The sequence below is a fragment of the Nansenia antarctica genome (genome assembly GCF_963989245.1).
Source record: "Nansenia antarctica genome assembly, chromosome: 2".
Classification (NCBI taxonomy): Eukaryota; Metazoa; Chordata; class Actinopteri; order Argentiniformes; family Microstomatidae; genus Nansenia; species Nansenia antarctica.
This window is the reverse complement of record NC_137675.1, coordinates 7,117,555-7,132,554: the sequence shown is the minus strand read 5'-3', so window position 1 is coordinate 7,132,554 and position 15,000 is coordinate 7,117,555. Positions and strand designations below refer to the sequence as shown.

Here is a 15,000-nt window from a genome sequence, read left to right as displayed (position 1 = left end):
TAGAACCTGATCATTTGATTGGAGGTCAACGAGTTAAACCCGAAACAGTTCGCCTCCTGGGATCCAGAAGAAGGGGATGTTTGCTCGGAAAATGTAAGCAACATTTCGAAACTAACCCCTTTTGAATGTGGATATTCGTATAGGCTCGATGAACACGAGGTTGTCGTAGTCGAGGGCTGCGGTTACAGTTCAACAGCGGATCTCTGAGGACAATAGATTAAAAAGCTGTACAATCTAGACGGGCTGGGGGCATTTAAATGGCTTTTCCTTGCTGCACCCGCTAGGCTTGAGTAGACAGAGAGCTGTGTTATTAAACTGTGTTATTAAATAGAGAGTTGTGTTAATAAGATGTGTTATTTAAACAGAGCTGTGCTATTACGCTGTGTTATTAAACTGTGTCATTACATAGAGAGCTGTGTTATTAAACAGAGAGCTGTGTTATTAAACAGAGAGCTTGTGTTATTAAACAGAGAGCTGTTTTATTAAGCAGAGAGCGAGTTGCTCAGAGCGAAATCAGACATTTTCTCCCGTTGTCTTTCTTGGCGTTGAGATGCGGTTCATGACAAACTGCAGAATAATCCGATAACCGCAGTTGAAGCCACCGAAAGGAGGGAATGAACATGTTGTAACGATTTGGGGGAATTCTACTGCTGTCAATCCATTATCGAATCAGAATATATCAAATGTGTAGGCCTATTGGTTTGATACGCATTTATGGAAGTAGGCTATGTGGCTTTGATAGTGGAATAATTCGACAATATCGGCCATCATCCATAATGTGAGTTGATGTAAGCATCACATCACCAACAACAGCCTCTACTAACAACCTCATGAAACCCTTTTCCACGGTCCCAGTGCAGAATTGTGAGTGTGGGCGTTTTTCCTCTGCCCGTTAAACTAGAAGGAACATTATTTTTTATTTATTTTTTACAGTGTGAAGAATTTGGAGTGACACCCGTCTGTTGCTGTGACGATGGCAGCTGTCGTGAACTACTCCCCGCCGTGGTGGGTGAACCTCCTCCACCGCCTCCCCCACTTCAACCTGCAGTTCGACCTCGTCAGCAGTGATTTCAGACCTGAGGACACAGAGTATCAGAAGGTAGGTTGGGAGTACACACACACACACACACACACACACACACACACACACACACACACGCATACACACACATGCACACACACACAGACACACGCAGGCGCACACACACACACGCACGCACACAGACACGCACACACACCGATTGGTGCTGTACCGAAATAGGCATACCCAAACATTCAACCAATGGTAAATATATGTATTTTTTGCCTCAAATGCATTATAGCCATGCCATAAGCCTTACACACCCCTGCTGGGAATTTTTGCTGCAACTGCAACCACTTGACAGACGTTTCAACTTCCCGCGCCCAGAAGGACCCTATTCAATCTATAACCAATATCTAGGTTTTCTCGTGTGTGTGTGTGTGTGTGTGTGTCTATCCATCCTAGGGCTACAGACGGTTGGTGAGTGCACCAGAAGGGATTACGTACTGTACTGATTCCATGTTCATATGCCCATAATACAATAGGCATGGATTATATGTCATTATCTATTATCATAAACTCTATCCATTGAATTTGGTCCAATGCTCTTACATACCACCTCCTCCTCCTCCTCCTCAATATGGATTCCTTTCAAATCCCAGATTGAAAAAAAAAAAAGGATCCTACCAGCATTGCAGTCTCCTGGAGACGTGTAAATGTAACCGACAGGAGACGAGGGACAAGGGGAGGACAGGAGGGAGGGAAGGAAGAAATAGAAGGCTTCAGAGGGGTTGTTGTCGTGATGGAGGAGTGCGAGCGGGGGACCCATGGTGTGCCAGAAGAGCAGGTGGGGTGACCGGGTTCAAGTGTGGAGAGAGAGAGAGAGAGAGAGGGAGGGAGAGAGAGGGAGAGGGAGGGAGAGAGAGGGAGAGGGAGAGAGAGGGAGAGAGGGAGAGGGGGAGAGAGAGGGAGAGAGAGGGAGAGAGAGAGAGAGAGAGAGAGAGAGAGAGAGAGAGAGAGAGAGAGAGAGAGAGAGAGAGAGAGAGAGAGAGAGAGAGAGAGAGAGAGAGAGAGAGAGAGAGAGAGAGAGAGAGTATAAGGCAACAGATTTGCTTTGGCACTATTTACGAACGCATTTCATGCCAAGAAACTCACTCAAACTCATTGAACCGAAAAGGAAAGATATGCAGTCGAGTTGCTGAAAATCACCGTGGCAAATACTGACATACCTCCCCGAGTCTGATGACAAACCCGTTTGTCTTTTTTGGGGTCGGAAGCTGTTGATTAACAGTCCTGAACGGTGCCGGAACGTTGTGCGTGTCCCCAGGGCTGTGTTCAAGACTGCGTTTAATTAACGCTTTGTGAATTCTAGCTGGTTGCCTCTGGTTCTGGTCCCAGTCTAACCCTCCCATAAGACCTTTCACACCGGCAAGGCTCCGTCCCGGTTTCCGGGTTCCCGTTCTGGAATCTCAGAACCGTGGTGCTTTGTGGTGAACTAGGCCACGTTCATACCCGTTTACGCGGAACCATCAACGTCATCAACTGGAGGGGCGGGATAAACCAAAATGTCACAACAAGATGGCGGCTACTTCACTGGAAATGAGGATACCTTCCACTACAGTATCTGGAATAAACATAGACTATTTTGTATGGCAAAAAAAACAAAAAACACTTTCTAAACACGTTCTCTTACTAGCAAGCTACTCTGTTACTAACATAGAAATGGCCACGGAGTTTACGCGTGTGGAAAAAACAACTATTTTTGGGTTCCAGCTGACAAACAACTTTTCAGGTTTCCGAACTTAATTTATTTTTGGTCTGAACGTGCCGGCCGGTTCCAGATTAGGTTCGGGATCCGGAACCGGCCCGGATCCTTGGCAGTGTGAACGGCCTATCAGTCCCCCACTCTCCTCAGAAACCACAGAACTGCCAAGTAGCCACTTCCTCTGAACCCCCCATTCAGGGTGACACTAAAGCCCTTTGTGTGTGTGTGTGTGTGTGTGTGTGTGTGTGTGTGTGTGTGTGGAGAGGAATTCTAAGGGCCCTAATTTACACTAATTACATCCTGATGTGTGTTAGTGCCTGGACTGTTTCTGTGTCACTGGGCTTTCAGAACCGTGTGTGTGTGTGTGTGTGTGTGTGTGTGTGTGTGTTTCCGTATCCGCCTTCCCATGCGCACGTCCGGATGTACATGCTGATGTGTCACTGTGTGTGTACCTGTGTGTGTATGTGTGTACTTGTGTGTGTGTGTGTGTGTGCGTGTGTGTGTTTGGCCTGGTTGTAGAGGTCAAAGCTATAGTCTGTGTGTGTGTGTGTGTGTGTGTGTGTGTGTGTGTGTGTGTGTGTAGGGGGGGGGGGGGTATTCAGGATGAGGTCATTATTCGCCCTGTGGCGGGGATAGACTGGGTAAACTGGGAGAGAGAGAGCGCAGAGGGAGCGTGGGAGGAGGGAGGGAGGGAGCGTGGGACGGAGAGGCAGAAAAGGAGGGGTGTTGTTGTTGTCTGTGGTGAAAGAATGCTCCCATTCAGTCTTTCTTTCACCCTTTCATTTGGCCTTGGTTTTAGATGGGCTCAGTCTATCTGTCTAAGTGGCTTTCATGCGTCTCCTTGTACAGCTGAGAGACACACACACACACACACACACACAGAGCCCTCTGTACCCTCTTTCTCTGTGCCTCTGTGTTCTCTCCTGCGATTGGACGGCAGATGCACGCAGACTCATTGGTATGCAGCCCAAGAGAGAGATGCTGAAAACAGGACGCAGACACACACACATCAAAAACATCATCAAAAAACATCATCAAAAACATCATCAAAAACATCATCAAAAGACTTAAGAATTCCAGTCCTAAAGTTGGTCCTGTATCCAGGCGCTCTCTGCTGTGCTAAGTCGCTGGCGTTGGTTTTGTCCGGAACGCTGACTGTGGGAATTCTACCGGGAATTTCTACCGGAATTTTCCTGGAGAGTTGGAATGGGAGCTTTAATCCTGAGGTTCTCTCAGGCTGTGTGTGTGTGTGTGTGTGTGTGTGTGTGTGTGTGTGTGTGTGTGTGTCTGTGTGTGTGTGTGTGTGTGTGTGTGTCTGTGTGTGTGTGTGTGTGTGTGTGTGTGTGTGTCTGTGTGTGTGTGTGTGTGTGTCTGTGTGTGTGTGTGTGTGTGTGTGTGTGTGTGTGTGTGTGTGTGTGTCTGTGTGTGTGTGTGTGTGGGGGGGGAACGCAGAGTCAGCTCCCAAAGCAGCAGTGAAACAGCTGCAGAACATTACAGAGAAACCCATGTGACTACAGTAACTCCTGCCCTGTCTGAGCTAGACGAGAAAGACAGACACACACACACACACACACACACACACACACACTCACACACACACACTCACACACTGGAACGAGAAAGGCTAAAGAAGTCACCCTCTGTCTACTGTTACTGTAGGTCAGGGATCCACAGCCAAGAGAGATAACAGGGTCAGCTCACACCCACACACACACACACACACACACACACACACACACACACACACACACACACACGGAAGCACGGCTCTATGGTTGGACAACAGGGTCAACTCAGTGAAGTGGAAGTGACTGATCTTGTCAGCAGTCAAGGGAGTGGGTCAGCTGGCACACACACACACACACACACACACACATACACACACAGACACAGACGGACAGATTGGAATTAAAATCACTGTGCTAAGGTTAACAACGTTTACCCTTCCCCCATTTTCCCTCGCCTCCTTCAAAACCACTAATTGATCTACTGTAGTTACACACACACACACACACACACACACACACACACACACACACACACACACACACACACACACACACACTCTCTCTCTCTCTCTAGTGCTCACACTGATGGACACACACACACACACACACACACACACACACACACAGCCATAGCTAATGGATCTCTCTCTCTAATCTGCTTTGATGGTTTGGTTGACAGTTAAATCCCGTTAGACAGTAACACTCACCATCGGGAGTCACTGACCTAGGATCAGATGATAACCTCAAACCTCAGCCCCGCCACCAGACACCAAGATGTTAGCACTGGTTCCAGACCTGTGTTTCAGTGGGGGACTTTCCTTCACAGTGGTGGTGCTGGTCAGAATCAGAATCGCTTTTCTTACATCTCGATGTACAAGTACACAAGAGTAAAAGTGTGTCATCCATTCAAACACTACCGTAAGGGTCAACTTAATTTGAAACACACACACACACACACGCACACACACAACTATTTGTTTTCAGACAGAGTGGAGCTGAAATTCTAGTGAGCGTATAGATTTTTGATAATGTGCCACAATATGATAGCTCAATTATTTGGCAAGGCATCGCATTTCTTATGTTCCATTACTGTTGTAGTAGTGTGATTGTCAAGATACACTGACTGAACACTTTATTAGGAACACGTGTACACCTTCTCATTCATGGAGGTGGTGTCACGGCGTGGGGAATGTTTTCTTGGCACACTTTGGGCTTGTTAGTACCTATCAATCATGGCTTGAATGCCACAGCCTATTTTGAGTGTTGTTGCTGACCATGTGCATCTCTTCTCCTCTACAATGTACCCATCTTCTAATGGCTACTTCCAGCATGATAATGCACCGTGTCACAAAGCAAAAGCCGTCTCAAACCGGTTTCATGAACATGACAATGACTTCAGTGTTCTTCAGTGGCCTTCCCAGTCACCGGATCTGAATCCAAGAGAACACCTTTGGGATGTGATAGTAGAACGGGAGATTCCCAGCTTGGAAAGTGCACTTGAAAAAAATCGGCAGGAATTGCATGATGCAATCATGTCATCATGGACCAGAAGGGACTCAAGGGACTGTTTCCAACATCTTGTGGAATCATTGCCACGAAGAATTGAGGCTGTTTTGAGAGCAAAGGGAGGCCCTACCCCAGTATTGGTATAGTAATCCCACGAGCCTCGAATAAGGGTTGTATAATTCACCAACATTGCTCACTGAGACCTCTCCGTCAGTACAGCATACACTTTTTTGATTGATTGATTGAAAACCTTTATTGTCCCCAATGGGGAAATTTTGTTGTCAAACAGCTCAGTTAGGACAGAAAACATTCAATACAGAAAACAGAAAACATTCAATAAAATACATAAAACAGTGCAGGCTCAATACGTAAAAAGTTCCAAAAGTTCCAGCTCCAGGTCTCCCCCACCCTGCAGGGCCTGGTTGTAGAGTCGGAGTGCAGCTGGAACAAAGGACTGTCCAAATCTTTTTGTACTTTGGCGGGGGAGAACAAATCTGTGGCTGAACTTGCTCCTCATCCCCGCCAGCTCGCAGTACATCGGGTGGGAGGGATTGACCAGCATGGCCGCCAGTTTTTTCCCCATCCTCTGTTCTGCCACCACCTCTAGGCTGTCCAGCCCGGTCCCCACCACAGAGCTGGCCTTCTTCACACATGCCCTCTTTCTCCGCATCCTCCCCTTCCTTCCATTTCCTGCCCCCCTCCCCCCCTTTTTCCTCTCATTTTATCCCTCCGCCTCATTCTGTCCCTCTCTCTTTTCCCTTGCGGTCTACTCTTATCTCTCTTCCTCTCATTATCTCCCATACGCATATTCTGTCTCTTTCTCTCTCTCTCTCTCTCTCTAGCTCTCTCTCTCCCCCCCAACGAGTGCCTTGTTATTCACCGCGGGTCGAGAAATGCAGCAGATGTTTCCGAAGCAGCAGGCATGATTACTGGGAGGGAGGCCCAGGCTGTGGGCGTTAATGGAACGTATAGAGCCTCTGATAGCAGATCAGGCTTACACCGTTAAAGAGGAGGCAGCCTCTGCGTTGTTCGGCGGAAACCCTCCTCTCTGGTTGACTCACCCCCCGTCCCCCGTCCCCCGTTCTCACAGTATCGCGTCGGGAGCGGGAAATGAAATGGTCGTCGTCGAGCGATCCTTCCCTCTCTCTTTTCTCTCCTCTCTTTTCTCTCTCTGTCAACTCCCCGCTTTCCCAGAAGAAAAGGGTTGTATGGAAATGAACAGACGGAGGATCCGTCCGCAGACGCGCGCATACACACACACACAGACACACACAGACACACACACACACACACACACACACACACACACAGACACACACACACACACACACACACACACACACACACACACACACACTGTTGCTCAACAACAACGAACCCCCCAGTGATGTTTGTGTGTGTGTGTGTGTGTGTGTGTGTGTGTGTGTGTGTGTGTGTGTGTGTGTGTGTGTGTGTGTGTGGGGGGGGGGTTGGTATGTATGGGAAAGGGTCAGCAATGAGGTTTCCTTTAGAAGTTCTGGACTCCCTACATGGAACATCGTGTTCTGTGGGTTCCTGTCGATGTAGTAGAAAGTAGTTCTTTGGATTCTCACACAACTCCTTATCCCTCAGGGAGGTGAGGAAGTGTTGTAATGGAAACAATGATGTTCTTGGAACCTGCGGTTATTTGGACAATATTCCCGAAAAAAAAAAAATCGCTATTTCCTTTGACTGGCAATGACTCCTTTTCAGGGAACGCGAGTGTGTGCATGTTTTAGTCTTTATCTCCCGGAGAGTCTCCTCCGACATCTGTCAGATCATTATGCAGCGATAGCACGGAAAAAAAACGTTGTCCCCCATCCCTCCTCCCTCCCTCCCTCCCTCCGTCCCTCCCCCTCCCTCCCCCCACCAAAATGGCCGCCTGTCTGAGAAGAGAGAGGGGCCGTGTGACCTACATTGGAAACTGCCGTCTCGGTTCTCTGCTGCTGTGGGAAATGTCAGGTGTTTCTAGAAGTACTATTTGTACCCTTCCATCTCTCCCTCCCTCCCCTCCCCTCCCTCTCTCCCTCCCTCCCCTCCCTCTCTCCCCTTTCCCCCCGTTCTCATTGTGAGGGCTCTGCTGTGCGACGATAACCGTTTATTTCGCCCCCCCAATCTCGACGAAACAAAAACCTTTTTGGCGGTTTGGAATCGATCCCGTAACAGCAGTGGACACCTTAAAGTACATTGTCAGACTAAGGACCTATGATTATGGTTTGAAACCGATCCCTATTGCACTGGACAGGACACGTTGAAAGTACACGGTCCAGACTAAGGAAGTGTGATTATGGTTTGAAATCGATCCCTATAGCCGTGGACACCTTTTAAGCACTTTGTCAGGCTAAGGGCGCATGGCCATGGTTTGGAATCGATCCCTGTGGTCCACTTAGGTTCCCTCTCTCTCCCTCAGCTCCCCTAACAGAGCGCTCGGTCTAATAACGCTCCTGTGACCTACTAGCCTGGGTCTAACCCCTCTAGGATCCACGCTCCGTGTCCTTTTAAAGAAATATGGTCAGTAAAAAAAAAAAGATGTGAAGTATTTTAGGCGAACCAAAGCGCGGCTCAAGTATTTGACCCTCGACGGCTTCTCGGGGGAAGCGTTTGAAGGGGAGAAGTGCTGATTCTGTTGTTGAGTGAAGATCCAAACATCGCGCCATCTCGCCACCACGCAGCCTTGCAAAGCGCCTTTGTTTTAGCGGGACCTTGAAGGCAACGGTTGTCGTGGGAAACGGTCCTAATCCACCGCTCTCCGCCTAAACTGTCTGACCCGGAGGTCGCTTGTAGCGGTCTGGTCAGATGACCTACTAGCTCTCTTCTCCTAAACGGCTCCACCCCCCCCCCCCCCCCCAGGCCGTGAGGGCTCTCCCAGGATAAACACTGGAATTCCGTCATTCAGGAAGGAGATGCCGGAAATCCAGGGCCGTGAACTCGGATTTGCACTGGTTTGCATTCATCGCATTCAGGGATCGCTGTAGAACTCACAGTAATAAGAGCAGAATTCCAGGACTAAATCCGGGATCTGGTTTTGTGAATTCCGAGGTTATCATTAAGAGATGGTATCTCTTAGTGAAAAAGGTGTAGCAGAATTCCACAGACACAAGTCATAGATCGTTATCAGTCGTTGAGCAGCCCTTAGAATTCCAATCAGGTTTTCGGGAAGCTTTAGCCATTGTCCTGACATGTTCCTGCTAGTAATGCTTTTCCCAGTCTTTCCCAGTGGAGGAAAAAGACACTTCCGATACCTTAGCTTTGTCAGAGTGGACATATCCAGCTGTGTGTGTGTGTGTGTGTGTGTGTGTCTGCGTACACCTTCACCAGCCATCTCTCTCCCCTTCCTTTCTTTCAGCAGAGAACAAGTGGTCGTCATATCTGTTAACTTACATAAACAGTTCTCTCTGCATTGAGTCTCTCTCTCTCTCTCTCTCTCTCTCTCTCTCTCTCACTCACTCACTCACTCACTCACTCACTCTCCTTTCCCTCCAGCCTTCCCCTTTCTTTGCGTTTTTCTTTCATCTCTTTCTCTGGGCCAGACATGCATCTCTCTATCTCCCTTCCCCTTCCCCCTCTCTCTCTCTCTCTTGCTCTCCTCTGTCTCTCTCTCTTTCTGAGTCAGACAAACAACACCTCTCAACTCTCTCTCTCTCTCTGACATCAAAGGTCTTTGAGTGTGTGTGATCTGTGTGGTGGGTGTGAGCTGACGCACACTAAACAGCAGGGGTGTGTGTGTATCTGTGTGTATCTGTGGGTGTGTGTGTGTGTGTGTGTGTGTGTGTCTCTCTCTGTGTCTGTGTGTGTTAGTCTGGAAGGATAGGTTGATGTGTGGAGCAGTCCTGCTCTTTGCACACTTAAAGTTACAATATGGAACTTGCCACCTCTGGGGGAGCTGTTGAGCTAGGCAGGTCCCCTAAATAGACAGAAATATTCTAGATTATATAAAAAAAACAGAGGGACAGGGGCGTACCTCCCCCACACCCATGAGCAAAAGCTTATTTAGCTCCCTGGGGCGGCTGTGGCGCAGGGAGTAGAGCCGGCGTCTAATGATCGCAAGATTGGCAGATCGGCGGTTCGAGCCCCGGCTGGCCACATGTCGAAGTGTCCTTGGGCAAGACACTGAACCCCAAATTGCTCCCAGTGAGCTGGCCGGCACTTTGCATGGTAGCTTGTCGCCATTGGTGTGCGAATGTATGGGTGAATGAGAGGCCGTTGTAAAGTGCTTTGGAATAAGACGATATATAAGTCAGACCGTTATTTAGCCGAAGTGTGATGGCCTTCCACGAAAGATCGTAGAACGAGGAACCCAGAGAGTCTGCGGTTCACCAGAGGCCACCACCTGCTCTGTGCTCGCCACAATCCACTTCCTGTTTACTTCCTGCTCCCCACAATACTCATTGTGACCTCATTTCCTCCTCTCTCGCCCTTACCTCGTTATCTAACCCCGGTAATCACCGGTTCCCGCTCCTGGAGTCCTCCGCTTAACGGCTTAGCTCCTGCTAGCACCACGCCAGGGTCACCTGATCCTCGTTAGCGAGCGCTCTTAATTATTAGACCACTGACTGGGGGTGGGGCTGGGGGGGGTCATGTGAAGGACACTTCCTCAAAGGGCTATCCCGTGACGCGTCGCGGCATGAGCTTTTTTTCCATCTGTGGAGTCCGCCGTCGCGATCGTGGGGTCAAAGTTCAACGGTGTGTTGATCTCTGAATCGTGACCCGTGCTTGCCCTGAACGCCCCGCGGGCCACGGGCCTGTGCCTCCACGCGTGAGTAGTCCTGAAAGGGCTCGCTGGGCTGAAGTCACATCTGGGATGTTGTGTGTTTCTCTGCAGCATTGTGATATAATCGCTCTCTCTCCGTCTCTCCCTCTCTGCCCACTCTGCCTCTCTCTCTGCCTCTCCCTCCCTCTCTCTGCCTTTCTCTCTGCCTCTCCCTCCCTCTCTCTGCCTTTCTCTCTGCCTCATCTCTCTCCCACTCTCTCTCTGCCTCTCTCTCTCCCCCTCCCACCCTCTCTCTGCCTCTCTCCCTCTCTCTCTCCCCCTCCCCCTCTCTCTCCCACTCTCTCTCTGCCTCTCTCTCTCCCCCTCCCACCCTCTCTGCCTCGCTCTCTCTCCCTCCCTCCCTCCCTCTCTCCCTCCTACAGTCGGTGTTGCTGCTAGGCTCCATAGCGTTGGTGTGTCTGGCCCTGGACCTCCTCTTCCTCCTCTTCTACTCCTTCTGGCTGTGCTGCCGCCAGCGCAGACGGACGACACGCACACACACCAGCCGCCCAACGCCGACTGCTGCTGCACCGCCTGGTGTGTCATCATCGCCACGCTCGTCTGCAGGTAACGCGCGCCCACGCACACACACAAACACACGCGCCCACTCGTACACACACAAACACTCACGTGCGCACACACACAAACACCGCGCCCACGCACACACACGCACACACACACGCACGCTAACACGCGCCCACCACACACACAAACACACACACACGCCCACTCGTACACACACACACACACACACACACACACACACACACATGCACACAAACACGGGCCCATGCACAAACAGACACACAGACACTCTCTCTCACACACACACACACACACACACACACATTTCATCATCCATACGCACTCACACTCACACACACACACACACACATACACATTTCATCATCCATACGCACTCACACTCACACTCACACATACACACACAGACACACACACTCTCTCTTTCTCTCTCTCTCACACACACACACACACACACACATTTCATCATCCATACGCACTCACACTCACACTCACACACACAGACACACTTATACGCACTCTTCATTGTCACCGTCACCCCATATTCCTGCTAGTGACAAGAAGCATGCGCCATGGAATACCAATTACAACAACAGACATTCCTCACCACATCCCCTGCTGGTTGCACCTTTTGGGGTGTTTGATAAATTACTGCGTTGTGACATCACCGTGGCTAGTCGCAGTTCATTCTGCCATATTACACATTTGTTGTACCTCCCAACCACTGGACTGGGGTATACACTCTACTATGGGGCGGCTGTGGTGCAGGAGGTAGGGCCGGCGTGTAATCGATCGCATGGTTGGCAGATCGGCGGTTCGAGCCCCGGCTGGCACCATGTCAAAGTGTCCTTGGGCAAGACACTGAACCCCAAATTGCTCCCAATGAGAGGCCGTTGTAAAGCGCTTTCGAATAAGGCGCTATATAAGTCAGTCAGTCCATTTATCTACTATTAGAGCGTCTGCAATACCACTACTCATTCCATGGCTAGCCCATTAGCCTCACGCTAACGCGGCGGCATCATAGTGAAAGCAGTGTGGCAGATAGCCTTTGTGTTCGCTAACGGTGGCATCTGCAAGCATTGCCACCGGTAAGTGTTGGCATTAGCTAGCTTTAGCGTTAGCGAGCGGTGGTGTATTTATAGTGCTAATCCCTGTATGTGTTGCTGCTGTAGGGAAGAGGGCCAGGAGAGGAGGACAGGACTCCTCTGTCTTACCTCCCTTATCTGTCTACTACAGTCACTGATCACTGCACACTTCAACCTGATGGCCGCATACAGAGAGAGGGAGAGGGGAGGGAGAGGGAGGGAGGGAGGGAGGGAGGGAGGGAGGGGAGAGGTGGATCACTGGACTCTTAAACCCCACTGCAGCTAAATCTGCCAGGGAGAGAGAGAGAGAGAGGAGAGGGGGTTGAGAGAAAAGGAAGGAGGGAGGGAGGAAGAGAGATGGGGAGGAGAAAGCGGAGGGAGGTAGAGAAGAGGGATTGTTGTACACTTCCCACCCCGTTGCTTCTCAACCTGTCAGGGGGAGGGAGAGAAAGAGGAGGGAGGAGGGTGAGATTAGAGGCGGGAGGGAGGGAGGGAGGGAGGGAGGAGAGAGAGAGAGGGATCACTGAACACTTGAACCCTACCGAGACTAAATCACCCAGAGACAGATCGTTGTCGGGGGAGGGAGAGGGGGGAGGGAGGGGGAGGGGAGGGGAGGGAGAGGGAGAGGGGGAGGGCGGGGGAGGGAGGGAGGTAGGGAAGGAAAGTCCCCTTGACTTTGAGTTTGGTCTCATTTCCAAGTGCTGTAGTGGTCAGAAACTGTGCCACATACAAGACTGTCCTTACTTGGTATTCAGGCTTCAGATCAGGCAGGGCGTCAGAGAAGAGGTCTAGTCATTGCTGCTTAATGACATTACCAGCTCTCTCTACAGTGAGTCTGTTCTCTCGTCTCTCTCTCTCTCTCTCTCTCTCTCTTCTCTCTCTCTCTCTCTCTCTCTCTCTCTCCTCTCTCTCTCCCGCAGCTGTATCAGTGGGTCATATTATGGTCTGTCTGAATGCCCCTCTGTGTGTGTGTGTGTGTGTGTGTGTGTGTGTGTGTGTGTATGTGCGTGTGTGTGCATATGCTTGCATGTGTGCGCGAGCGTGCGTGTATGTGTTTATGCATGTTGGCCAAATGCTCATAACTACACGAACAAAAAAAACATAATTGGATTTGGAGGTTAATCTGTTTACATGTCGGCCCTGGATGCTTTCTAAACTTGAATGAGATTATTAGGCAGGATAAGATTATCAGACAGGCATACTGGTAGGAGTCGTGATTTAATAGCGTTGTCGGTTAGTTTATACACAGAGGTCGTCGACCCTGTAACCTAGAAACAGAGGAGAGGAGGGGCGGGGGAATTATGACTGCAGGCAAGCAACTGCAATGGCATGTTTGACTTGCTCGCTCCCCCCTTCTCTCTCTCTCTCTCTCTCTCTGCCTCCCTTTTTTCATTTCTCTTTTCTGCAGAAATACTAGACAAAAAGATGCTTTGAGAGCTCAGTGAGTTGAAGAGTTCAGAACGTAAATCTCCTAATCCGACGGTCCCGATATAACACTGTTGTTTCCCCGGAGATACACTGTGGTGACTGTATCATGTACCAGTCATGATAGGGCTGTTTTTAGTCGGATCCAAAAGCAACAACAACAAGTTAGGTCTGCGAACACGGCACGCACGATAATTAGGCGAGGTGTATTCCTCAGGATTTTGTTTGATTGTCGAACAAACACAAACGCGCTCAGTCGATCCCAAAATGTTATTGAACCTCAACGTGAATGTTTAACAAAGGAGAAGTGAGTTTTGTCTTTCTCTGGGGGAATATAGAAGTGTGCAGAATTACAAAAGAAAAAAACTACCAAAATATTTCACTTGTTCATTTCTTTTTGTTTTGTTTTGTTTAACAAATACGTGTAACAAATAACTAACACAAAAGGACAATTGAATAACATCTATGGCCTTTAAAAACAGATTCAGTGACCAATATAGCCGTCCTTCATTTCAGTAACAGCCATGACCCTTCCCTCCATCAAGTCTGTCAGTTTCTTGATCTTCACGATCCACTTTCGCTGAAGCAGCAAACCACAGCCTCCCGAATGCCATTCAGAGAGGTGTATTGTCTTACCGCACTGTAAATCTGACGTTTGAGAAGGGCCCACAATAGCATTTAAGTCTGGTGAGGCGGAGGCCAGGTCATTATACGGTCATCTTTTGAGGCCTTTGCTGGCTAGCCACTAGGATGCATGTGATGCAGCATTCTCCTGCATAGAGATCATGGCCTTCCTGAATCCCGCAGACTTCTTCCTGTACCACTGCTTGAAGAAAGTATCTTCTAGAAACTGGCAGCAGGTTTTGGGAGTTGATTTTCGGTCCATCTTCAACCCGAAAAGGTCCAACTCCAACAGCCCATACCAGTACCCCCTCCTCCACCTTGCTAAACCTTTGTCTTCAGGTATTTCTTGGCCCAAATCTTGAAAGCTTCAGCTTGTGAATCTTATTCTCTGAGCACCTGACACCTGGTACTTCTAGACACTCCAGGTGGTTTGCAGTTCTGGAATATGGTGGCACTGGAGGGTAATGGGTTCCTGGTAGCTTCACGTTTAATTCTTCTCAAATCTTTCTCAAACGGTTGATTGTCCGGTGGTCACGCCTCAATATTTTAGCTGTTTCAAGAGTTTTTTTTTTTTAATTATTTTTTTTTTTTTTACAATTTTGGACTATTCAGTGTCAGTTAAATCTCTTTTTGGGCCCATTGTCCCTGAGGTAATGAAGCTGCCTAATAATTATGCACACCTTAATATAAGATGTTAATCGCATTAGGACACACCCTCCCTTGTTACACAAATACAATTACTCATTACACAACTA

General features: G+C 49.2%; 1 protein-coding gene across 1 annotated transcript in view; it reads left to right on the top strand.

Annotated features, from left to right (window-relative positions):
* Positions 1 to 15,000, top strand: part of LOC308151146 (protein tweety homolog 3-like) — a 38,736-nt gene that overhangs the window by 48 nt on the left and 23,688 nt on the right. The window contains 4 exon segments of the mRNA XM_080523968.1: positions 1 to 93; positions 934 to 1,099; positions 10,952 to 11,050; positions 11,053 to 11,135. The exon segment at positions 1 to 93 is cut by the window's left edge and continues 48 nt beyond it. Of these exon segments, the coding sequence (XP_080380094.1) occupies positions 974 to 1,099; positions 10,952 to 11,050; positions 11,053 to 11,135 (308 nt within the window). The 5' untranslated portion in view covers positions 1 to 93; positions 934 to 973.